This window comes from Mastacembelus armatus, chromosome 14 (assembly GCF_900324485.2).
Source record: "Mastacembelus armatus chromosome 14, fMasArm1.2, whole genome shotgun sequence".
In the NCBI taxonomy this organism is placed as follows: Eukaryota; Metazoa; Chordata; class Actinopteri; order Synbranchiformes; family Mastacembelidae; genus Mastacembelus; species Mastacembelus armatus.
Genome location: NC_046646.1, coordinates 21,483,998 through 21,508,433, shown reverse-complemented (window position 1 = coordinate 21,508,433; position 24,436 = coordinate 21,483,998). Strand labels below are relative to the sequence as shown.

Below are 24,436 nucleotides of genomic sequence, written 5' to 3'. Positions count from 1 at the left end.
GTGGCAGTGACAGAGAAAAGCAGTGGTTTGTAACTGCCAGTTACATATCATTGCTTTTGCTCCTATGTACATTTGTGACAGTGGTGTTTCTAAATAAAATGTAGTGTATAGTTTATAAATAAAAAGCTTGGTTGCACAGTACACTGACAGACAGGAAACAGTTTTTTCTTCATGTGTCATTTGCAGACACACAACTCCTCTCATCTTCAGGCAGGTTTAGAACATAACTAAGTGAGTAATAAAACAAGAGCAAATCTATATGCATGGGCTACAGCAGAAAAAATAAACTGCAGCTCAGTGCAGGTTTAAGAAGTTCACACATTCAGACCAGGAGGAGTTTAAGGCAGCTGCTGAAAAAGAAAGTAACACTATTTAAAAGACTATTGTAACCTGTGTACTTTGTTGTTCACTTTGCTTTCACTGATACATAGAACTATATAAGTGAGAGTAAAAAACATTTGAATAGTTATATTAGTATATAACTTAGTATCTAACTAGAATTACTGCATTGTAGTTGTATGCCTCCACTAACCAGCCCAGGTACATTTTACGAGCATGTTAGACCGACCACCGACTATGAGAACATCAAAACTGAAAATTTCCTCAAGGCATTCTTGATATATAACGCTCATAAGAATGGGATGAACGTGAGGTCAGTGGGACCTTGACCTTTAACCACCAAAAGCTAATCAGTTCATAGACAGTCGCCAATGTTATGAACATGTGACACAAAGTGATATTTGCCATTTTGTATGGGACTGTATTAAGTGCTGACAAGCTGACAGCACCTTATATATAAAATTCTATAGTAGTTGAATTTTGTATTGTGTATCATAATATTCCAGTTAATGTCTTTAAACTGCATGTACAGTGGTGTTATAGCAAAATGCCATCCATATAATTAGGAGAAGATCTCAGATGATATCATAAAGCAGAAAGGTCAAAATCGTAGACAGAAGAAAATATCCACGTTCAGTTCCAAACATTCAAAATATTTAAAGTCTAAAAAGTATTCAGTAATATTTTACCAGTGGTCTTTATCTGAGTACTGGCACATTTAAGGTGTTCAGGAAGTCTCTAACGAGAAAAGAAGAAGATCTTTGTTTGCTGGTGGATTGTGGGTGAGAACACAATAACTGCTTCCTTGAGTCTTAGCATGAAAGGCGGTGAAAAGAGAACAAACCTTCTGCCAGTGGAAGCTTTACAGGTCATCCTTCAACAAGGACGGTGTCTCATTGTGAATGTACTGAGTGACAGTTGTGAATTTAAAAAGGTGAGTTTTAGTAGCTTTTTTTCATGATTTCATTGTTGGAGGGTTTAAAATCCATAGTACTATGAATGTTATCTATAAATGGCCTGTTTTTTAAATTGCATTTTGAACTTATACTTGTATTAGGCTTTTCTATACTCAAGTGTACTCAAAGCGCTTGAATTTATATCATATAAATAAATCATGTGTGTTACAGACAATGACTTTTATCTACATCATCACCACTCTGGCAACAGCAGCTCTGGCAAAAGGTAAAAAATTGCTACAGGTAAAAGCACAGGGACAATATTGCAGTAAAAAACAAACAGAAAAAAAAAATCACAAAGACAATCCCTAAAATTACAATGGCAGTGAAATGATGTAATGTTTATTCAAAGTAAAAACATGACTTTTGTAGTACAAAACAAAATTACAAAAAAAAAAAGAAAAAGGCTGAAATAGTCTTGTATAGTATTTTCATTCCCCTACAGAAATAAAACACTGTTCTATGACATTTATTTGTACTGTACACTAAGCATTTAATTATTGTTTGATTTTAGGTTCTATTGAATGCAATTTTTCTGCTGGAATTGGACAATACTTTGGAACAGTAGGACAGCTGTTGCTTTTTCACCTGCCAAATACAATAAATACAGAGATTAAACTGACAAAGGATGACAAATATCCGATTTTAAAAATAGACAAAAATCAGAAATTGGACCTGAATGAGGACTACGCAGTGTTGCAGAATCAGCCTGACCTCCTTGCCAGTGGAATATTCAATCTCGGAAATGCAAAGAAGAAACATTATACGATGGAAGAATTTGACTCTAAGGGAGTTCTACTGAAAAAATCCAAAGTTCATCTAGAAATACAAGGTAGATTAAAAATTGTACAAAATTTAATGGAGCAACCGTTACTGTAAAGATAAGGTGGCATCTTTTATATATTTGTATTAAATCTATATATATATATATATATATATATATTCCTTTTTAATTGTTTTTATAAATTTTATATCTCTATTTTTTTTAGTTCCTTAGAAGAATAAGTATTTTGCTTTTAGTAGAGAAGACAAAAAGAAAGTATGCGCAACATTAAAGTAACTTCGTGAATGAACTACGAAGAAAGGTTGACTAGATTTCATTAAACATAATGAAAAATGCAATAGAGGCAAGCTTATGATTCTTTATTTCATCATCTAGCCCTGATGTACACTGCAACAAAGATTATGAAACAGGACATTGTTCGAACACTGAGAATTATTTAATAACTTATAGTAAATCCCAGTTCATTTTCTGATGTGCCATTTTAATGCTGCACAACAGATGTTTCAGGCCTAAAACCTTTCCAAAAGTTTAAAGATAAATTAGATTATAGAAGAAATATGACTCTGCAATTTACAGAGGCAGTTTGAATCACATTTTATTTCACTGTACATGCGAGTATATGTTTGTGTTTCAGCTCCTGTGTCAGAGCCAGCCATGTCCCAGATATGTCTGTCACCAGAACAGAGGGAGGTCAGTTGCTCCTCTGAAGGAGAAGGAGCTGAGTTCATTTTGAGTTTGGATGGACAGTTACTGGTACAAACCATAAATCACACCCTCTCTCCAAGTAACTGGACAGCAAGGATAAAGTCACCAGCTAAACAAGACGGATTCAGTGTTTCAAATATTACCGTCAGCTTACATGGTGAGCTGACAGGAAGCCTGATGTGTAATGTTTGGAACAACGTCAGCCAACATGAAACAATTATTCACCTGGCAGACTGCAAAGGTACAGTACTTAAAGAGCGACTCAGTATTAGCTTCTATCTAGCTAATTTAATTTAATGTATATTGTTACAAATAAACTTTAAAGTTTTTAGCCAGATGTCAGGACACATATAGAGGGCATCTCACTAAATACCCACACTTCACAAACTATGCTGCTCTCATGTAGAAAAGCATCCTTCAGTATCTGGAAAGGAAGAATGTAGTATTTGGGAGAGATTTTGGTAGTTTTGAAATTGAAACATGTCAGTGTCAATGTGTCATCTAATTTAGCTTAATGTTTGTATTTTCTAGTTTTTGTTTCCTTCTCCCCTGTTGTGACTGTGGCTGTGATAGCTGGTGTTGTCATTCTGCTTCTCCTTGTGGCTCTGTGTCTTGGTATAAAAAAATTTAATAAGAAACCAAGAACCACAAATCCTAAAAGGGGTAAGTGAAAAATATTCTCCCATGTCTTCATCTGTCTGAATAAGAACCTACTGAAAGAAATTATGTTACCATGGATCTTATTTTTTTTCTGTGATTCAGACAGCTACATCTATTTATCAGTGAAAATACTATTGTAGTTTTGCTTCAAAGGGGTTAAAAATATGTCTTTATGTTAACACTTAAAAATAATTAAACATCTGTTTTTATTTTCCAGATAACTGTGAAAGTGAAGTTGTCTATACAGATGTTAGAGTGATGCGCAACATGAAGAAAACCACACGCAACTCACGTCACAATGTCACTCAACCTTAACCTGACAATAAATACAGTATATGATGAGATAATTACTATATATGTAGGGATATGCTATGTATATGCTATATGTATATGTATTATTTTACTACATAACATGTTAAGGTCACTATTGTGTAACGAAGTCCAAACCTCTTTCCAATTCCTCAACATTACTCTGCAAACACCAAACTGGACAACTAAACTCCCAGGAGGTTAAGATGCTTGTTATTCGTACAGTACACTGCACTATGGCCTGTTTTACTGTAATCAGCTATTTTGTAAAATCTTTCAACCATTCCTTCATTTGCTTCTTAAACATGATCACTTATGTAGTAATTTTGAACGATTTTGTTGTGTTTTGTTTGTTTGTTTTAAACAAACTTTATAAATCTTAACTGTATTTAAATAGTGATATGTAAAGTTTAAAATCTTGCCCACTCGCTGGTGGATGCTGATGACAGCATGTTGACAATTCGGTGGACAACACTGATGTTGGCCAGATCTTTTAGACATAACGGAAAACCTGTCATTGTTATTGATAGACAAGCATAGACAGCAAGCATCCAAAAACTGGTACGCCCACTGCACTTGAGACTGTAAGTCCAAAGACTACAGCCATGCACAGAGGTTATATCACACAGTACTCACTGTTGCACTAAAAATCAGCACAGATGTGATGGAAACGTAGCCACTCAACTAGCGGCCTGGTGCAGACGATATCACAAAGCTGAAGATATGACAGCATGACCTTGAGTGATATTGTTTAAATACCCTGTAACTAGCAGTCAGTAACATTTTACCAAAAAATAAATGTCATGGATGATATCTGGAGGATGAACACTGTCAGAAACTGAAACAAGCTGCAAGCAACATAATGATCAGTTCCGACCACAAAGGGATGCAAAAAGTCCTAACGTGTAACAAGACAAAGCTCAAGCTGTTACAAATTTAAGTTAGTTTCAGTGTGGCTGCTAACTTTAGATACAAGATGAAGTATCTTTTCCACAACAAGTCTTTGAAAATTTCACATCATGGTATCACTACATTCATATATAGAAGAACACACCTACTCATTTTCCCTCAGCCTACAAGCTGGCAGCATAACTCGAATTTTGTAGCTTTATATATACACTCAAATGCAAGTTTATCCTTTAATGTTTATACCTACTATAAATACATCATGAGAATACGCGAGTATCAATCAGGCCATAGAGCATTACTATTGGTGACTGGATCTCTTGCCAACTTTGAAAACGGTGCATCAAGTCATAGATGAAATAACTAAAATATAATTTAGTCTGCTGATTTGATCTTTTCAGTTTGCCACAACATGGCCACTTCTGTACATCCGTGAGCTTCTATCCTTTCTTCTTATTTTGACAGTGGTCTGTCGAAGCAGCTAAGGCAGTGATGAGAACAGAAAAAAGAAAAAAAAATGAAGCTGTAGTTACAAATAAAAAAAAAAAACACACACGAGGTTAAATAGTTTCCACTAACTTTTAGCATTGCGGGCTATGGCAAATGTACAGTACATTGTTAAAAATAGATATGAGCATATGGGTACAAGATTTAAAGAAGTTCAGAAAACCAGACACTTAGTGGCACCTTCTAATGTGCTGCCTGATCCTTATTAGATGGACACAGCAAACCTTTGGTACAAGAAGGCACGCCCAGCATGCCCAGGATGGAGACTTAACTGTTAAAGAAGACTAAGTTTTTGGGATATAACTTGGGGGTATAACCTGTCTCTTGCTGCAGGAAACCACGAACCGCATTCTCACTGACTTCTGCCGAGAGGCCGTTTTTGGGATGTAACTGCATTAGGGAATAATCTTTGTAGTAGAAAAGGGAAGCAAGAGCAATTGTGTGCATGAAACCCTCAGCCCAGCAGAAGCTGAGAAACTTCAAATTCAGTGAAGTGTCTCTGTACTTTGTGCTGCCCCTTTTCTTGCAAGAAAATAAAGCTTAAAAGACAATTTGGCATTTATTCTTTTTATTACTAGCCTCTAGAATAATCAATATTTTGCCACAACAGTTAATCAAATAATGAAAGATAACAATTGAAGATAACTGACTTTACAATCCAATGCTGTATAAAAACATTCTTTCTTGCCTTCACCCTAATTTCTCCATGTCTTTACCAGTGATCTGCTGTCAAAGTATAGTGGCTGTTCTTGGAGAGATGGCAAAGGTATTACAGGCTTCATAGAGGAAACCATCAAGCTAAATATGGTGATAACATGGTGCTACATAACCTGCAGGAACCCAGTGTCACTGAGCTGTCAAACTGTAGCATAACACCACAACTACAGCACATGTGCACTACATTTGAATTCAAAAATACAAGTAAGGCCTAATGCCAAAGTATATGGCAAATCACTCAAAGCTATCATCTCTTCTGTGCTATAAAAAGATAATTGGATGAATGTATAGTCACATTTCTCTGGTGGACAGTCAATGATGACTTGTTTCATGAAATATCAATGCTGCACATTGGTTAAAAACACTAAACGACTTTACTGACTGATGTCCATGTTCATCCTCTCCCTACACTCTGCTTCCTTATGCATTAAGTCTACGACCAACAACCACAGCTGGCAGCTTGAATTCACAGTGTCCACGGTCTGGTAAATGACTTTGAGCAAAAAACTGACATCTTGATGCATCTTGAATAGTGGACTTACATATATTGCAGAGATATTTTAAAAAAGGAAACTGCAGCCCAGGTGCCCAGTCACTGCTGACTTCATACATTAAAAGCACAACTACACAGAAAACTTTTTCATTTCTGAAAATATTAAGAAAAGCTCATATGCTAGAAATTTCATGTAAATCACAACTGTATAATATAAAGTTTAAAAGTGTTAGCTTTGTGCGTTGTGAAATGTATTACAATTCAGAAATGTGAGGGCAAAAAACACTTCCTCAATTTGTTAACACAGAGCAACACAAAAGACCAGAAATACACCACCCTGCAGTCAGTGGAAAATTTCAGACCAGTCAATAACCCACACAGAAAACAGCCTATGGTAAAAGCAGTGAGTGAAATTTTAAATTGAACTTTCTTAATGCTGATATTAAATGTTTAGAAAAAAAGTTTTTCACTAGTAAATAATTGAGAATTTAAGAAAAATATATACATTTTTCTCTAAAACTGTTTTCAAATGAACATGATAATAATTACAAATATATATAATAGATATAATAATAAATGTACTGAACAACTTCTCATTTGTTGTTTTTTGTCATGTATCTGGAAGAAATCTGATAAATCAAGGCTCTAACAATCTGCTCTCTTTGACAGAAAATGATTTTCTTCTACATGGTCATTGCAACTCTGGCAACATCTCTGGCAAAAGGTACAATCACTTACAAACTGTGTAGTTAACAGCAAATGTGTGCAGCTCAATATTGCCACTGTAACTAACGAAAACTAACCTAGTAACTAAAAAAAATGTTTTGATTAGTATTTTATTTATATTTCTATCAGGGGCTTCGGACTGCAATATATCTGATACTATTGCAGATCAGCAGTGCTTTGGAGCACTTGGCGAGCCACTGATTTTCCACCTACCCCCTCAAAGAAATAAGACAAGTCTGAAAAAGAATAGAAATATGATTTTCATGGTAACTGATAACACAAAGGTGCTTATCAATAAATACAGGAATGACTTTGCATTCTTTCCAAATGGAACATTTAGGCTTTACAACACAACAAAGAGAGACTCTGGAGATTACAAGCTGGAAACATACAGCTCTACTGATGGAATACTATTGCACATAATCAACATCTCCCTAGAAATACAAGGTAAGGCCAAAAACATTAAACGTTATATTTTTTTGTTATTTTTTAAGTATTGTCCTAAACTATAACATATATTTGTGAATTTTATTACAAATATGTTTTACTACAGATTATTTTATATTATTTTATACAGACATTTCAGCACTTAATTTTAGTTGATGTTGAAAATATGCCCTGTTTGGCATTCACTCAGTGCTGATCAGCTCATGTTCAGTAATAATGAAGATATAAATATTATGTATGTAACATGTATGTATGTAACATTTTAAACTAGTACTACAACTACTATGGTACATTTTAAATGGAGCAGTAACTGCATTACCTAAAGTTTTCATAGCATTTTTAAAATATTTTCAAAAGTAACTATAAATAGAATTGCACTATTATATCAATACTCCAAATATTGCACAACATTGTGGATTTTATTACAAAACTTTTATGCACTGGTTATATACATATTTTGTGTAACATCTGGAAATACACTAGTTTTCATATCATACCTATAATACTTTTAGGTATTATAAGTAAATACGATAGGTGCAAATGATTTGTCTACTTTTTTTCATAGTACACAGTTCTGAAACATACACTGAGAATTTATAGGTGTTCGCAAAATTCAGTTTGTTTGTTGTAAAGTTTGTTCATAAAAAAAATGTACTGAAACTTAAGCGCAGATACACACTAAGCTGACATGGGGAAAAAAAGAATAATAAAAAAAATTAATAAAACCAGCAGCGACAAAGGCCGACTGTCGCACCATCTAATGTCACCTTCATCTGAGCCAACAAGTGGCACTCAAACCACAAAGTACAGCCAAAGGTCAACCAGCATGTACATTCTGCACATGCATGAATAACTCTCCATACTAGCTGATGTAGGTCTGTATATGTCACTCAAAAAAGAAACACAAGCCAATTTCTGCTTCTAATTGAAAATATGTGCTGTGAGACACTGCAGGAGACAGCACAAAGATTAGCGAGTATTCAAGGGTGGTCTGATATTGGCCAATGACCGACCATCAGCTGGGTCTCAAACAAATGTAGGCCTCAAAATGTATTTCTAGAATGGAAGTACATAGTGAAATAGATACATAGAGATGGCAGTTTACAGAACACACAGTTGATGGTACTGCATGTATATGTGACTAGGTATTTGTCTTTCAGCTCCAGTGTCAGAACCAGTTGTGTCTCAGGAGTGTTTGTCAACAGAACAGAAGAAAGTGAGCTGCTCCTCCAAAGGAGATAAAGTACATCTCACTTTGACTCTGGACAATAACCTATTGATACAGAGTACACCTGGGAATACAACTGAACATCATCATCACAGTGTTACCATCAGGTTATATGGACAGCTCACAGGAAACTTAACGTGTCATGTTCAAAACAATGTCAGCAGTAAAAGAACATTTATCATCCTTACAAGCTGTACAGGTAAAGTATTAAATTTTTTATTTTTATTTTTTTAAATAAACTTCCGTAAATAACATCTATAACCTTTACACACACACACACACACACACACACACACACACACACACACACACACACACACACACACACACACACACACACACACACACACACACACACACACACACACACACACACACACTAATTTGGGTTCACATGTGTGTTCTCTAGGTTCCATTTCTCTCCCCTCACCTGTGATTGCAGCTGTGATACCAAGTGTTTCCATTCTGCTTCTCCTTTTGGCTCTGTATTTTGGTATCAAACATTTAAATATGAAAAGAAGACCCCAGACTGTAAATGAAGGTAAGAGGAAGACATTTTCCCATTTTTCCAATTCTCTTGTCTTTAGCTTACCCTCTGTCTCACTGAGGACCATATTGATATTGATGCAATTTTTTGCCAAATTAGTTAGTAAAACTTCGCATTAGTTAAGGGTTTGAAGTTGTTTCTTTTATGATTATGTTAGTTATGTTACAATTCTGTAGTAGGGCAGAAGAAAGTACTGACTGATTTGACAAGTCTTTACCATACAATATTAATAGTGTGTTGGAATATGCCTGATGCCTATTTTTACTTCTTTCAGGTAACACTGAAGATGAAATTATCTACTCTGATGTTATAATAACCTACAGAAGTAAAACCAGACCCAACACCCATCAAAATGCAACTTAACTTTCGCCCTAAACATTACGCATTACCTAACCTTAGCCTAAACCCTTAACTTACCAACAAAAACATCTGAAATTCTGACAAAAGCATCAAGCTAATATCGGTGTTGTAGTGTTTTTAGTCTTCATTGTGTTGATTATACAAATCTTAAGCCCTATAAAAAAAAGCACCAAAACCTCATGTGCACAGAGGTCAAACAAATATCAAATATTTTACATTAATAACTAAATGCAGAAAATTTTACAGAAAAACACAAAAAAAAAACAAAAAAAACAAAACAAAACAAAAAAAAACTGCTACAGTAGCAACAATGGCATGCTTAACATAAATTTCCTTGGTCAACGGGTGTCATTGTCCTGTAGTACGTGCAAACAGTGGTGTGCAAAAGACTGCATTATATTTTTCTGTTCTTGTTTTTACATATACAGGGTAAATGCAGGAATCCAAAGGTTAATTTCAATACCTTTTTAAGACTTTTTAAAGACCCTCACAATATATTTTAAGACCTCATCGCCACTTCAAGCTATAATCAGCAACACACCATTTAACTTAATCAGATGTAGTTTGCAACTAAATCTATAGAGCAACAGCACATACAACAACTGAGATGAGCTGGGAAGAAACAAAGCTTGAAAAAAATAACTTAAACCAAGGATAAAGTTTATTAAAATATATATAATGCCACAAGAATCTTTTCACAGCAGAAATTTGAACAATGATCAATTCTGATCAAAACTCAATACATGCACCTCAGTTCATTTGCTTTGCATTCCACCAACTTTTCAGTTTGCACCAACTCATTGAGTTTTTCTTTTTGTCTTCTTCTCAAGGTGTTAGATTTGGTGATCGTTTTGTAGTGTCTGGCACACGTCTCTTAAAACGTTTCTCTTCTTTTTCAGCTGTTCTAGCTCATCTTCCGCTGCTTTCCTCTTAAGGTTCTCCATTGCAGTCTCTTTCTTTTTCCGTTGCTCTTCCAAGTAAATCCTGTACTTTGATCTCGCAGAAGCTACAGAATCCAGGAGCTCCTTGGTCAAAGGTACCTTTAGAATGCCTCCACAAACACTGACCTTGTCACAAATCAACCTTAGAGCCTCCATTGACTCTTCGAGGATGTTGCAGGTTTCAACTTGCTTGTTGACTGAGAATCCTCTCTCTACTGTGGCTTGTCCATGGGAGAGAAGTAAAAGGGTCTGACAGAACCCTTGACACCTCAGGGTAAGACTTGCTGAGTGCTGAGTGGAGGAACACATCCACCCGCTGCTGCAGTGGCTGAAAGGAGAGGAAGCGCTCATCTCTAGCCTCAACAGTGAGAAAGCTCTCAAACTGCTGGACAATGACATCACCTACAATTGGAGCAATTAAATAAGTAATTAATAATGTGTTAATTTCATTACTATTATTTTGTTCATTAATATTCATTACAATTATTTAATTTGAAACGATTTGAAAGCGTAGTTTCTTTGGCACTAACAGAACCTCCGCGCACAACTTTGGTGTGCCACTCAGTGCCGCCCTGATGTCGGCAGATGACAGAGCAGAGGCCACTGTCGTGATGTTGGTTGTTTTGGCTAGCTCCGCTGTAGTGATAGGTATCGCGGGCGAAGCACAGAAACCTGCAATAGACAACTGCTGCTGCTCCCTTCGTCCAACAGCAGCCTTGTGTCTACCGCTGTTCATGTGTGACTTGATAGCGCTGACGCCCATCGAGGCGACGCTAATCTTTTTCTTACAGTAGGTACAGTAACCCTCCCGGTTGTTCTGAGGAACAGGCTTCAACCATTGTTTAAATTCTTCCGTTTCCAACCAGGAGTCTGCAAACTTACATTTCCCCATCTCGCATGTCTTCTTTTTCTTCTTCTTATACTGAGCGTGTTTCGCGGGTAGGAGGACGTCACGTAACGTGCATTTGTAGCAAAATAGTACGTAAGGTCACGTGTACACAGCCCAAGTCGAGCAGTCAGTCCGAGTGCCGTGAATATTGTTTTATATTGTGGAGAGAAAAATTACCACATTAACTTATATTTTGCATTCTCTGTGGACAACATTTTGATACCAATAAAATTTAATACCTCATAAAATTGCGATTAAGAACTTTTAATACTTTTTAAGGCCCTTAATTTTCCCAAAATTGATTTATCAACTTTTAATACTTTTTAAGACCACGCGGATACCCAGATATAACACAAAGAGTCCTGGCATCTGTTCATTAGGAAAAATGTTAATCTATGAACATAATGATTTGATTCTGAACTATATATACTTTGAGTTGAACTATAATTTAAAATTACAGAATATGTTTAAGTATTGCATCAAGAGAGAATGGATACACTTACATTGGTTTGTAGTTAAGAAAAGTCATAGCTGACGTGGAGTATCTGGACTCTGGTAGTAATTGTAAAAACAATCAGAGCAGAGGGCACAAAATTTTAGCTTGAATAATGTAATGATCATCACTGACCACAGGATGGAGCCAAAGCTTATCACAGGTAACCAGATATAGACTTCCCACCTTCCTACCTACATGTTAGAGTAACTTACACAGGTAAAACGACACCTAACATCATTCAAAATGCAACTTAACCTTCGCCCTAAACATTATGCAAATAAACCTTAGCCTAAACCCTTACCTTACCAACAAAAACATCTGAAATTCTGACAGAAGCATAAAGCTAATATCGGTGTTGTAGTTTTTTTTAGTCATCACTGTATTGATTATACAAACCTTAAGCCATAAAAAAAGTTTCACTAAACACCAAAAACTTCATGTATTAGCACAGAGGTCAAACAAATATCAAATATTTGACATTAATAACTAAATGCAGAAAATTTTACTGAAAAAAAAAAACCTTTCCTACAGTAGCAAAAATGGCATACTTAACATAAATTTGAGTTGGTCAATAGGTGACTGTCACTTTCCTGTAGTATGTGCAGAAACAGTGGTGTGCAAAAGACTGCATTATATTTTTCTGTTCTTGTTTTTACATATAAAACATTAAATAAAACAATACAACCAAGAAAAAGCTGTTTATAAGTATCTGTACTGTACAGTGTGTTGTAGTTCTCATTTCTATTTAGACCAGATATAAAGAGACCTCAAATACACTCTTAAGTCACCAAATAACAATAGATACACAAGTAAGCCAGTTCTTAGCCAAGAGAAACTGCCATACAACTGCAGCAGTCTGGTGAGTTGGCCTTGATTTGGAAAATGACTCCTTTACTTTGTCTGACTGCCTGCTGCTTCCACAGCTGCAGCTTTTATTCTCCATTTAGGCTCAGGATTTTACTGTACAGGCCTGGCAGACAGCAGACAGTTTTTTTCCAGCTTTTTTATTTCAGGTTTTTTTGTTGTTTTTTTTTTTTAACTCAAATCCACTTGTTTGAATTTTTGGTCACTGGCACTGGTCGAGGACAGAATCTATAGACCACCTCTCAATTCCCAAAAATATAAATGAAAAAAGACAATGACTTATCTACATCATCACCACTCTGGCAACAGCAGCTCTGGCAAAAGGTAAAAAATTGCTACAGTTAAAAGCACAGAGACAATATTGCAGTAAAAAAATTAAAAAAAAAAAAAAAAAAAAAATCAGGTCTACAAAGAATGGCAGTGAAATGATCTTATACTGTGAATATATATTCACAGTAAAAATATGACTTTTGTAGTACAAAACAAAATTACTAAATAAAAAAATAGTGTATAGTACCCCTTTCATTCCCCTACAGAAATAAAACACTGTTCTATGACATTTATTTGTACTGTACTGGAGTTGGACAATATTTTGGAACAGTAGGACAGCTGTTGCTTTTCACCTGCCAAATACAGTAAATGCAGAGATTGAACTGACAAAGGATGAAAAATATCTGATTAAAAAAAAAAGAAGACATATGTCTGCGTAGGTAAATATAACAGAGGTCAGAATACAAAATCATGTTAGTATAAAATACATACAGCTAGCATCTGTGTCTATTTTATAAACAAAACTTTCCCCAACATCACACTAGATAATATCATAATATTAACTATTCACCTTCATAATTATGACTGTAGCTTGAAATGTAAAGTTTAAAATCTTGCCCACTCGCTGGTGGATGCTGATGACAGCATGTTGACAATTCGGTGGACAACACTGATGTTGGGCAGATCTTTTAGACATGACAGAAAACCTGTCATTGTTATTGATAGACAAGCATAGACAGCAAGCATCCAAAAACTGGTACGCCCACTGCACTTGAGACTGTAAGTCCAAAGCCTACAGCCATGCACAGAGGTTATATCACACAGTACTCGCTGTTGTACTAAAAATCAGCACAGATGTGATGGAAACGTAGCCACTCAACTAGCGGCCTGGTGCAGACGATATCACAAAGCTGAAGATATGACAGCATGACCTTGAGTGATATTGTTTAAATACCCTGTAACTAGCTGTCAGTAACATTTTACCAAAAAATAAATGTCATGGATGATATCTGGAGGATGAACACTGTCAGAAACTGAAACAAGCTGCAAGCAATGTAATGATCAGTTCTGACCACAAGGGGATGCAAAAAGTCCTAACGTCTAACGAGACAAAGCTCAAGCTGTTACAAATTTAATTTAGTTTCAGTGTGGCTGCTAACTTTAGATACAAGATGAAGCATCTTTTCCACAACAAGTCTTTGAAAATGTCACATCATGGTATCATTACATTCATATATAGAAGAACACACCTACTCAATATCCCTCAGCCTACAAGCTGGCAGCATATTTTGTAGCTTTATATATACACTCAAATGCAAGTTTATCCTTTAATGTCAGGGTATCATTACCTTCATATATACAGTATCTCACAGAAGTGAGTACACCCCTCACATTTTTGTAAATAGTTTATCATATCTTTTCATGTGACAACACTGAAGAAATGATACTTTGCTACAATGTAAAGTAGTGAGTGTACAGCTTGTATAACAGTATAAATTCGCTGTCCCCTCAAAATAACTCATTTTAACCCATTAATGTCTAAACCGCTGGCAACAAAAGTGAGTACACCCCTAAGTGAAAATGTCCAAATTGGGTCCAATTAGCCATTTTCCCTCCCCGGTGTCATGTGACTTGTTAGTGTTACAAGGTTTCAGGTGTGAATGGGGAGTAGGTGTGTTAAATTTGGTGTTATTGCTCTCAGTCTCTCATACTGGTCACTGGAAGTTCAACATGGCACCTCATGGCAAAGAACTCTCAGAGGATCTGAAAAAAAGAATTGTTGCTCTACATAAAGATGGCCTAGGCTATAAGAAGATTGCCAAGACCCAGAAACTGAGTTGCAGCACGGTGGCCAAGACCATACAGCGGTTTAACAGGACAGGTTCCACTCAGAACAGGCCTCGCCATGGTCGACCAAAGAAGTTGAGTGCACGTGCTCAGCGTCATATCCAGAGGTTGTCTTTGGGAAATAGACGTATGAGTGCTGCCAGCATTGCTGCAGAGGTTCAAGGGGTGGGGGGTCAGCCTGTCAGTGCTCAGACCATACGCAGCACACTGCATCAAATTGGTCTGCATGGCTGTCGTCCCAGAAGGAAGCCTTTTAAAGATGATGCACAAGAAAGCCCGCAAACAGTTTGCTGAAGACAAGCAGACTAAGGACATGGATTACTGGAACCATGTCCTGTGATGAGACCAAGATAAACGTATTTGGTTCAGATGGTGTCAAGTGTGTCTGTGGGCAACCACGTGAGGAGTACAAAGAAAAGTGTGTCTTGCCTACAGTCAAGCATGATCGTGGCAGTGTCATGGTCTGGGGCTGCATGAGTGCTGCCGGCACTGGGGAGCTACAGTTCATTGAGGGAACCATGAATGCCAACATGTACTGTGACAATACTGAAGCAGAGAATGATCCCCTCCCTGCGGAGACTGGTCCACAGGGCAGTATTCCAGCACTATAATGACCCCAAACACACCTCCAAGATGACCACTGCCTAGCTAAAGACGCTGAGGGTAAAGGTGATGGACTGGACAAGCATGTCTCCAGACCTAAATCCTATTGAGCATCTGTGGGGCATCCTCAAACGGAAGGTGGAGGAGTGCAAGGTCTCTAACATCCACCAGCTCTGTGATGTCATCATGGAGGAGTGGAAGAGGATTCCAGTGGCAACCTGTGAAGCTCTGGTGAACTCCATGCCCAAGAGGGTTACAGAAGTGCTGGAAAATAATGGTGGTCACAAAATATTGACACTTTGGGCCCAATTTGGACATTTTCACTTAGGGGTGTACTCACTTTTGTTGCCAGCAGTTTAGACATCAATGGCTGTGTGTTGAGTTAATTTGAGGGGACAGCAAATTTACACTGTTATACAAGCTGTACAATCACTACTTTACATTGTAGCAAAACGTCATTTCTTCAGTGTTGTCACATGAAAAGATATGATAAACTATTTATATAAATGTGAGGGGTGTACTCACTTCTGTGAGATACTGTACCTACATTTTCCCTCAGCCTACAAGCTGGCAGCATAACTCGAATTTTGTAGGTTTATATATAAACTCAAATGCAAGTTTATCCTTTAATGTTTATACCTACTATAAATACATCATGAGAATACGCGAGTATCAATCAGGCCATATGGCATTATTATTGGTGACTGGATCTCTTTATCTCTTTGAAAACGGTGCATCAAGTCATAGATGAAATAACTATAATATAATTGTTACGGCCACCGGCCTACTTGTTTCTCGTCCCCTCCGTTTGTGTTGTTGTTTTCCTGTGTGTTCCGTTTGGGGCCGCCACGGTTAAGAAAATTCGGCATCCTTAACTACTACCTCCGACCGGATGGGGGAGCTGTTGTGGTTTGTTTGCTGCAAGACGATCAACCATGGTCCGCACTTCTTTCGCCTGATTGGCCAACCGCTCCAGCCTTCCACCAATCAACTATCCACACCTCAGCACATTACATATTTAGACCCCGTAGTTTCCACCGCTCGGGGTGGCTGTGCCTTACCCATGGACAGTTCACCTTGGTGTGGTGTGGTTCTCTTCCTTAGACTTCTGTGTACTAGTTTTGCTTAGACTTCTGTGTATTAGCTTTCATCAGACTTCTGTGTGTTAGTTTCCCTAGCGTCCTCAGCGTTCGCTAGGCTTGTACACCGCATGGCGGTTTTAGCTGGCGTTACTTCTTTATAAGTTTTATCATTGTTCTGTTCGGTTACATACACAGCGTTTGAGTGCTGTAGTGTGGGTTGGTCTAGTCAGCCCCCCCACTCTCCTTATGTTGGTTCCTATGTTGACTGTGATTATTAAGACCTGGAGTTTCAGATTTGTGTTAGGATTTCCTTTATGTCTATGTGGTTTTTTTGTTAGAGCATTTATCTTCAGTGCTGACCCTGTTTTCTGTACGACATTGTAAAGAGACCCTAGGTCCCTTTTGTTTCCTTAACCTGTAAATAAATATAATTTGCCGTTCTTACATCTGGCACAAATATGTTACTTCCTCAAACTTCCCCTAGACCTTATTGGGTTGTAACAATAATTTAGTCTGCTGATTTGATCTTTTCAGTTTGCCACAACATGGCCACTTCTGTACATCAGTGAGCTTCTATCCTTTCTTCTTATTATTTTGACAGTGGTCTGTTGAAGCAGCTAAGGCAGAGATGAGAACAGGAACATTTTTTTTTAAAAACTGTGAAGCTGTGGTTACAAACAAAAAAAACAAAAAACAAAAAAAAAACTCAAACATGAGGTTAAATAGTTTGGGCCAACTTTTAGCATTGCAGGCTATGGCAATGTATAGTACATTGTTAAAAATAGATATGAGCATATGGGTACAAGAGTTAAAGAAGTTCAGAAAACCAGACACTTAGTGGCACCTTCTAATGTGCTGCCTGATCCTTATTAGATGGACACAGCAAACCTTTTGTGCAAGAAGGCACGCCCAGTATGCCCAGGATGGAGGACTAACTGTTAAATAAGACAGTTGGGATGTTTTTGGGATGTAACTGCATTAGGGAATAATCTTTGTAGTAGAAAAGGGAAGCAAGAGCAATTGTTTGCATGAAACCCTCAGCCCAGCAGAAGCTGAGCAGCTGGAGATACAGTGAAGTGTCTCTGTACTTTGTGATGCTCCTTTTCTTGCAAGAAAATAAAGCTTAAAAGACAATTTGGACTTTTACTCTTTTTATTACTAGCCTCTAGAATAATAATTATTTTGCCACAACAGTTAATCAAATAATGAAAGATAACAACAATTGAAGATAACTGACTTTACAATCCAATGCTGTATACAAACATTCTTTCTTGCCTTCACCCTAATTTCTCCATGTCTTTACCAGTGATCTGCTGTCAAAGTATAGTGGCTGTTCTTTGAGAGATGGCAAAGGTATTACAGGCTTCATAGAGGAAACCATCAAGCTAAATATGGTGATAATGTGGTGCTACATAACCTGCAGGAACCCAGTGTCACTGAGCTGCCAAACTGTAGCATAACACCACAACTACAGCACATGTGCACTACATTTGAATTCAAAAATACAAGTAAGGCCTAATGCCAAAGTATATGGCAAATCACTCAAAGCTATCATCTCTTCTGTGCTATAAAAAGATAATTGGATGAATGTATAGTCACATTTCTCTGGTGGACAGTCAATGATGACGTTTCATGAAATATCAATGCTGCACATTGGTTAAAAACACTAAACGACTTTACTGACTGATGTCCACGTTCATCCTCTCCCTACACTCTGCTTCCTTATGCATTAAGTCTACGACCAACAACCACAGCTGGCAGCTTGAATTCACAGTGTCCACGGTCTGGTAAATGACTTTGAGCAAAAAACTGACATCTTGATGCATCTTGAATAGTGGACTTACATATATTGCAGAGATATTTTAGAAAAGGAAACTTAAGCCCAGGTGCCCAGTCACTGCTGACTCCATACATTAAAAGCACAACTACACAGAAAACTTTTTCATTTCTGAAAATATTAAGAAAAGCTCATATGCTAGAAATTTCATGTAAATCACAACTGTATAATATAAAGTTTAAAAGTGTTAGCTTTGTGCGTTGTGAAATGTATTACAATTCAGAAATGTGAGGGCAAAAAACACTTCCTCAATTTGTTAACACAGAGCAACACAAAAGACCAGAAATACACCACCCTGCAGTCAGTGGAAAATTTCAGACCAGTCAACAGCCTGTTTTAGAAGCGGTAAGTGAAATTTTAAATTGAACTTTCCGAATGCTGATATTAAAAGTGTTCAGAAAAAAGTTTTTCACTAGTAAATAATTGAAAATTTATTTAAAGAAAAATATATAGATTTTTCTAAATGAACTTATTTATAATGAACATGATAATAATAAATATATAATAGATATAATAATAAATGTACTGAACAACTTCTCATTTGTTGATTTTTGTCATGTAAACCAGAACAAATCTGATAAAACAAGGCTCTAACAATCTGCTCTCTTTGACAGAAAATGATTTTCTTCTACATGATTATTGCAACTCTGGCAACATCTCTGGTAAAAGGTACAATCCTAACACTTACAAACTGTGTAGTTAACAGCAATTGTGTGTAGTTCAATATTGCCACTGTAACATGAATGATAATGCCAATAAATAATTGACATTATCACAAAACTATCAGTAATAAAAGAAATAAGTTAAAACCAAATTTCGAGTAAACCTATGGACTTGAATATTCAGTAAATGGTTGCTGCTGAAAATAAATAATTTACTCATTAAATAATCATCTCTATACAATAGTTAAGATTTTCCCTTCAACTGAGATGAATGAAATGATGTAGTAGTTCTACTGAAACTATATGGTCTACCCTAGTAATGAGAAATATGTCTTAATGAGTATTTATTTATATTTCTGATATTTCTATCAGGGACTTTGGACTGCAATATATCTGAAACAACTGCAGATCATAAGTGTTTGGGAGAACTTGGGAAGCCACTGATTTTCCACCTGCCCACTCAAAGAAATACAAAGACAAGTCTGAAAAAGAATACCGATATTATTTTAAGGACAACTAATAAAACAACAGATATAAAGGATGATTTCAAGAATCGCCTTATATTCTACTCAAATGGAACACTTAGGCTTAACAATGCAACAAAGGGAGACTCCGGAGATTACCAGCTGGACATACATGACGTTCCTGGTGGTAAACTACAGCGCACAGTCAAAATCCATATAGAAATACAAGGTAAGACCAAAAGGTTAAGTATTTTCTTTAAATAAACTATAACATTCATTTACAAATCAGATGTAAAAACTCTGCTGCATAGGTACAAAAACTGTCACTTGTAGGCCCAAGTTATTATTTACTATTTTGCATTTATTACAAATCCATTTTACTACAGACTATTTTTAGTGAATATAGTAAAAGCAAAGATGGACTGACATTTCGGCAGCTTTTCTTTTATTTTAAATGTTGAAAATATGCCCAGTTTGGCATTCACTTAGTGTTGATTCTTAGGATCAGCTCATGTTCAGTAATAATGAAGATATAAATATTGTGTATGTAACATGTACATATGTAAAATTTTAATATAGTACTACAACTACAACTGTACATTTTAAATGGAGCAGTAACTGCATTACCTAAAGTTTTCAAAGCATCAGCATTATGAATATAAATCTTATTTTTCAAATATTTTCCAAAGTAACTATAAAAAGAACTGCACTATTATATCAATACTCCAAACATTGTGGATTTTATTACAAATCTTTTACGCATTGGTTATATACACATTTTGTGTAATATCTGGAGATACACTAGTTTTCATATCAATATTTTAAATATTTTTAAGACTTGTATAAATATTAGGTGCAAGTGTTGATTTGTCTACTCTTTTTTCCATGGTACACAGTTCTGAAACATACACTGAGAATTTACAGGTATTTGCAAAATTTTACCATGAGAGTTTGTTAAAAATTATTTTACTAAAACTTAAGCACAGATACACACTAAGCTGACATGAAAAAACTAGCAGCAACAAAGGCCGACTGTCGCACCATCTAATGTCACCTTCGTCTGGGCCAACAGGTGGCACTCAAACCACAAAGTACAGCCAAAGGCCAACCAGCATGTACATTCTGCACATGCATGAATAACTCTCCATACCAGCTGATGTAGGTCTGTATATGTCACTCAAAAAAGAAACACAAGCCAGTTTCTGCTTCTAATTGAAAATATGTGCTGTGAGACACTGCAGGAGACAGCACAAAGATTAGCGAGTATTCAAGGGTGGTCTGATATTGGCCAATGACCGACCATCAGCTGGGTCTCAAACAAATGTAGGCCTCAAAATGTATTTTTAGAATACAAGTACATAGTGACACAGATACATAGAGATGGCAGTTTACAGAACACACAGTTGATGGTACTGCATGTATATGTGACTAGGTATTTGTCTTTCAGCTCCAGTGTCAGAACCAGTTGTGTCTCAGGAGTGTTACCATCAGGTTATATGGACAGCTCACAGGAAACTTAACGTGTCATGTTCAAAACAATGTCAGCAGTAAAAAAACAGTTATCATCCTTACAAGCTGTACAGGTAAAGTATTAAATTTTTTATTTTATTTTTTTAAATAAACTTCCGTAAATAACATGTCTATAACCTTTATACACACACACACACACACACACACACACACACACACACACACACACTAGAAGACCCCAGACTGTAAATGAAGGTAAGAGGAAGACATTTTTCCATTTTTCCAATTGTCATGTCTTTAGCTTACCCTCTGTATCACCGAGGACCATATTGATATTGATGCAATTTTTTGCCAAATTAGTTAGTAAAACTTCGCATTAGTTAAGGGTTTGAAGTTGTTTCTTTTATGATTATGTTAGTTATGTTACAATTCTGTAGCAGGGCAGAAGAAAGTACTGACTGATTTGACAAGTCTTTACCATACAATATTAATAGTGTGTTGGAATATGCCTGATGCCTATTTTTACTTCTTTCAGGTAACACTGAAGATGAAATTATCTACTCTGATGTTAGAGTAGCCTACAGAAGTAAAACAAGACCCAACACCCATCAAAATGCAACTTAACTTTCGCCCTAAACCATTTCGCATTACCTAACCTTAGCCTAAACCCTTACCTTACCAACAAAAAGGTCTGACATTCTGACAGAAGCATAAAGCTAATATTGGTGTTGTAGTGTTTTTAGTCTTGGTTGTGTTGACTATACAAATCTTAAGCCCTTCAACAAATTTTCACTAAGCACCAAAACCTCATGTATTAGCACAGAGGTCAAACAAATATCAAATATTTTACATTAATAACTAAGTGCAGAAATTTTTACAGGAAAAAAACAAAACAAAATACAAAAACAACCTTTGCTGCAAATCTTGTACCCAGGTCACTTTGCTAGCAACAATGGCATGCTTAACATAAATTTCCTTGGTCAATGGGTGTCACTGTCCTGTAGTATGTGCAGAAACAGTGGTGTGCAAAAGACTGCATTATATTTTTATGTTCTTGTTTTTACATATAAAACATTAAAGAGTCCTGGCATCTGCTCATCAGGAAAAATGTTAATCTGTGAACATAATGATTTGATTCTTAAACTATAGTTTAAAATTACAGAATATGTTTAAGTATTTATGCATCAAGGTTCGAAAAGTAATGGCTCGCTTATCAGTGCTTTTACTTTCAATGATTTGTGCCTTTGTGTGTAGGTGGCACTTTGGAAGATGTTTAAATAAATAAACAATACAACCAAGAAAAAGCTGTTTATAAGTGTCTCTTCTGTACACTGTGTTGTATTTTTGATCTCTATTTAGCATTAAACAATGACCAGATATAAAGAGACCTCAAATACACTCTTAAGTCACCAAATAACAGAGAATGGATACACTTACATTGGTTTGTAATTAACCCTCTGGGGTCGACGAATGCGCCGGCGCGTTTTGACGCATCTTTTCCTGATAAGGCCGAAACAATCTTAAATTACTCTGTCAATTCTGATCGTACAGATAAAAGAAGTATATCATTCAAATCTATAAAGGGTCTAGTTTTAGTGGTATACCATCATAATAACAACAAAACATTGTGCTTTTTTTAAATAAAGAAAGCCAACAGGGTGCACTGTCCGTCTTTTCTGTCTCTGCCATTTCTCTTCACAGACGCGTAAATAAAACAACCAGAATCTCAGCGAATACTTTGCTCATAAAAATAAGAATTATATGGCTAGAAAGCTTGAAATGTTTTCTTTTAAATGAAACCATTCAAGTTGAAAACAAATCATCACTTTTTATTTAATCCGTATGATGTAAGGAGAAGTCCGTTTTTTCCTGTCTCACCTCATTACAGGTAATGCGGTCCCGCCTTGTACACTGTCCACTGTTCACATGTAAATAATCTCAGGTGAACCAGGTAAATATGTGCACGCCCCTGAGAAATGGCACAAAATATCAAACTTCATAGAATTTTTTTCTGCGCGTTTGGATGATGGCGCGTCACGGACGTGAAGAAGCGCTTCTTGTATTCCACACAGAGACAAATAGTTTAGTTTGTCCTCAGAGTAAAAACACTGATTTTAACTCAAATGAGGATCGTTTGGCTCCTCATTGTTTTGTATTGTGCTGCACTAATCCCTTCTCAGCTACATTGACTGAAAGGCTCATTATGCGCGTCTTTGTCTGGTCCTTGAGTGCGTCTTTTGTCGTCTCAAGTAAATCACATGACTATTGATCCTCAGACACACCCTCTTGCATATGGCCTTTCTGGACAAAAAGTGTCTTAGAAAATTTAAATCAGTGTATTGTTTACTGTGAATGTGTGAACAAGATGACTTTCTCAACACTGTGAAGTAAACACTTTAGCCTAGAACATGCAGGTCTCCAAAGTCTTGTGAACCAATGTTCTGTTTGTGTTTTATGGTCTTATTTCAGTGAGTAAAAAATTTTAGTTTTTCACTAACCATGCATAAACACTTTTTTCTCAAAAACACAATAATGTATAAACTTGCTGTTCACATATTATTGTAGCCAATTTTGTGCTGATTACAGTGTTATTAGACTTTAGACATTAATATGTTTAGAAGACACTGAAAAAAGTACAAATGTCAGGACATGTCAAAATTTGTCCAGGCCCCAAAACCCCCTCAGATCTCAGAGGGTTAAGAAAAGTCATAGCTGACGTGGAGTATCTGGACTCTGGTAGTAATTGCAAAAACAATCAGTAGCAGAGGGCAGAAATTTTTAGCTTGAATAATGTAATGATCACCACTGACCACAGGATGGAGCCAAAGCTTATCACAGGTAACCAGATAAAGATTTCCTCCCTGATACAGAGCACATTTTTACCACATTCACCATATATAAGATGCTGACTCTAAAACAACTCTTAACTCTCTTTTCAGGGCCTCAAACAAATAGTGCCTCATTGGTAAGGCTGCCACCCTACAATGATGATTTGATTCATCAGTTGACATGTTCAAGAAGGATTCTCATTTTGTTAGTAATTTCTTTTAATTTATATTATTGTAAAAAGGACAGTGTCAGATAACACTGTAGAATAAACTTTTACAAACTGACCTTTGTCCTGAATAACCTAATCATAAAACTAACTGCAACTGAAAAACAGAGGGGAGATGTAAAGAAATTGCTGTGTGACTTATTTCTGTTTGCTGCTCTTATGCTGTCAGCTCTGGTGCTGAATGCTGGAAAGGCTGGTTAAACTACTCCTGAACCAGCTGCTGGGACTAACTGCTGCTCAGCATCACTGTTTCTTTGGCGAACGGTTCTTT

The 24,436-nt window shown here is 36.4% G+C and overlaps 2 protein-coding genes and 1 long non-coding RNA gene across 5 annotated transcripts; all 3 read left to right on the top strand.

The window, feature by feature from the left end:
• Nucleotides 1-1,195: 1,195 nt before the first annotated feature.
• On the top strand, nt 1,196-1,838 carry LOC113143640 (uncharacterized). The gene is made up of 3 exons (XR_003297062.1): nt 1,196-1,273; nt 1,467-1,521; nt 1,810-1,838. It is a non-coding gene; the product is annotated as an uncharacterized LOC113143640 (long non-coding RNA).
• A 223-nt stretch (nt 1,839-2,061) lies between these two features.
• Nucleotides 2,062-4,019, top strand: LOC113143638 (uncharacterized). The gene is made up of 4 exons (XM_026329431.1): nt 2,062-2,127; nt 2,714-3,025; nt 3,316-3,447; nt 3,662-4,019. Exons 1-4 carry the CDS (start codon nt 2,064-2,066, stop codon nt 3,757-3,759), a joined length of 606 nt encoding a protein of 201 aa, XP_026185216.1. The 5' UTR covers nt 2,062-2,063; the 3' UTR covers nt 3,760-4,019.
• Nucleotides 4,020-5,921: 1,902 nt separating this feature from the next.
• Nucleotides 5,922-21,745, top strand: LOC113143636 (CD48 antigen-like). Of its 3 annotated transcripts, none has more exons than XM_026329428.1 (6): nt 5,922-5,932; nt 7,046-7,100; nt 7,232-7,549; nt 8,710-8,976; nt 9,187-9,318; nt 21,646-21,745. In XM_026329428.1, the coding sequence occupies exons 1-6, from the start codon at nt 5,924-5,926 to the stop codon at nt 21,732-21,734; spliced, it is 870 nt and encodes a 289-aa protein (XP_026185213.1). In that variant the 5' UTR covers nt 5,922-5,923; the 3' UTR covers nt 21,735-21,745. The 3 variants fall into 3 exon arrangements, with proteins under 3 accessions (XP_026185213.1, XP_026185211.1, XP_026185212.1); XM_026329426.1 differs by lacking the exon at nt 5,922-5,932 and adding an exon at nt 6,736-6,779; XM_026329427.1 differs by lacking the exons at nt 5,922-5,932; nt 21,646-21,745 and adding exons at nt 6,736-6,779; nt 9,599-10,022.
• Nucleotides 21,746-24,436: the final 2,691 nt, after the last annotated feature.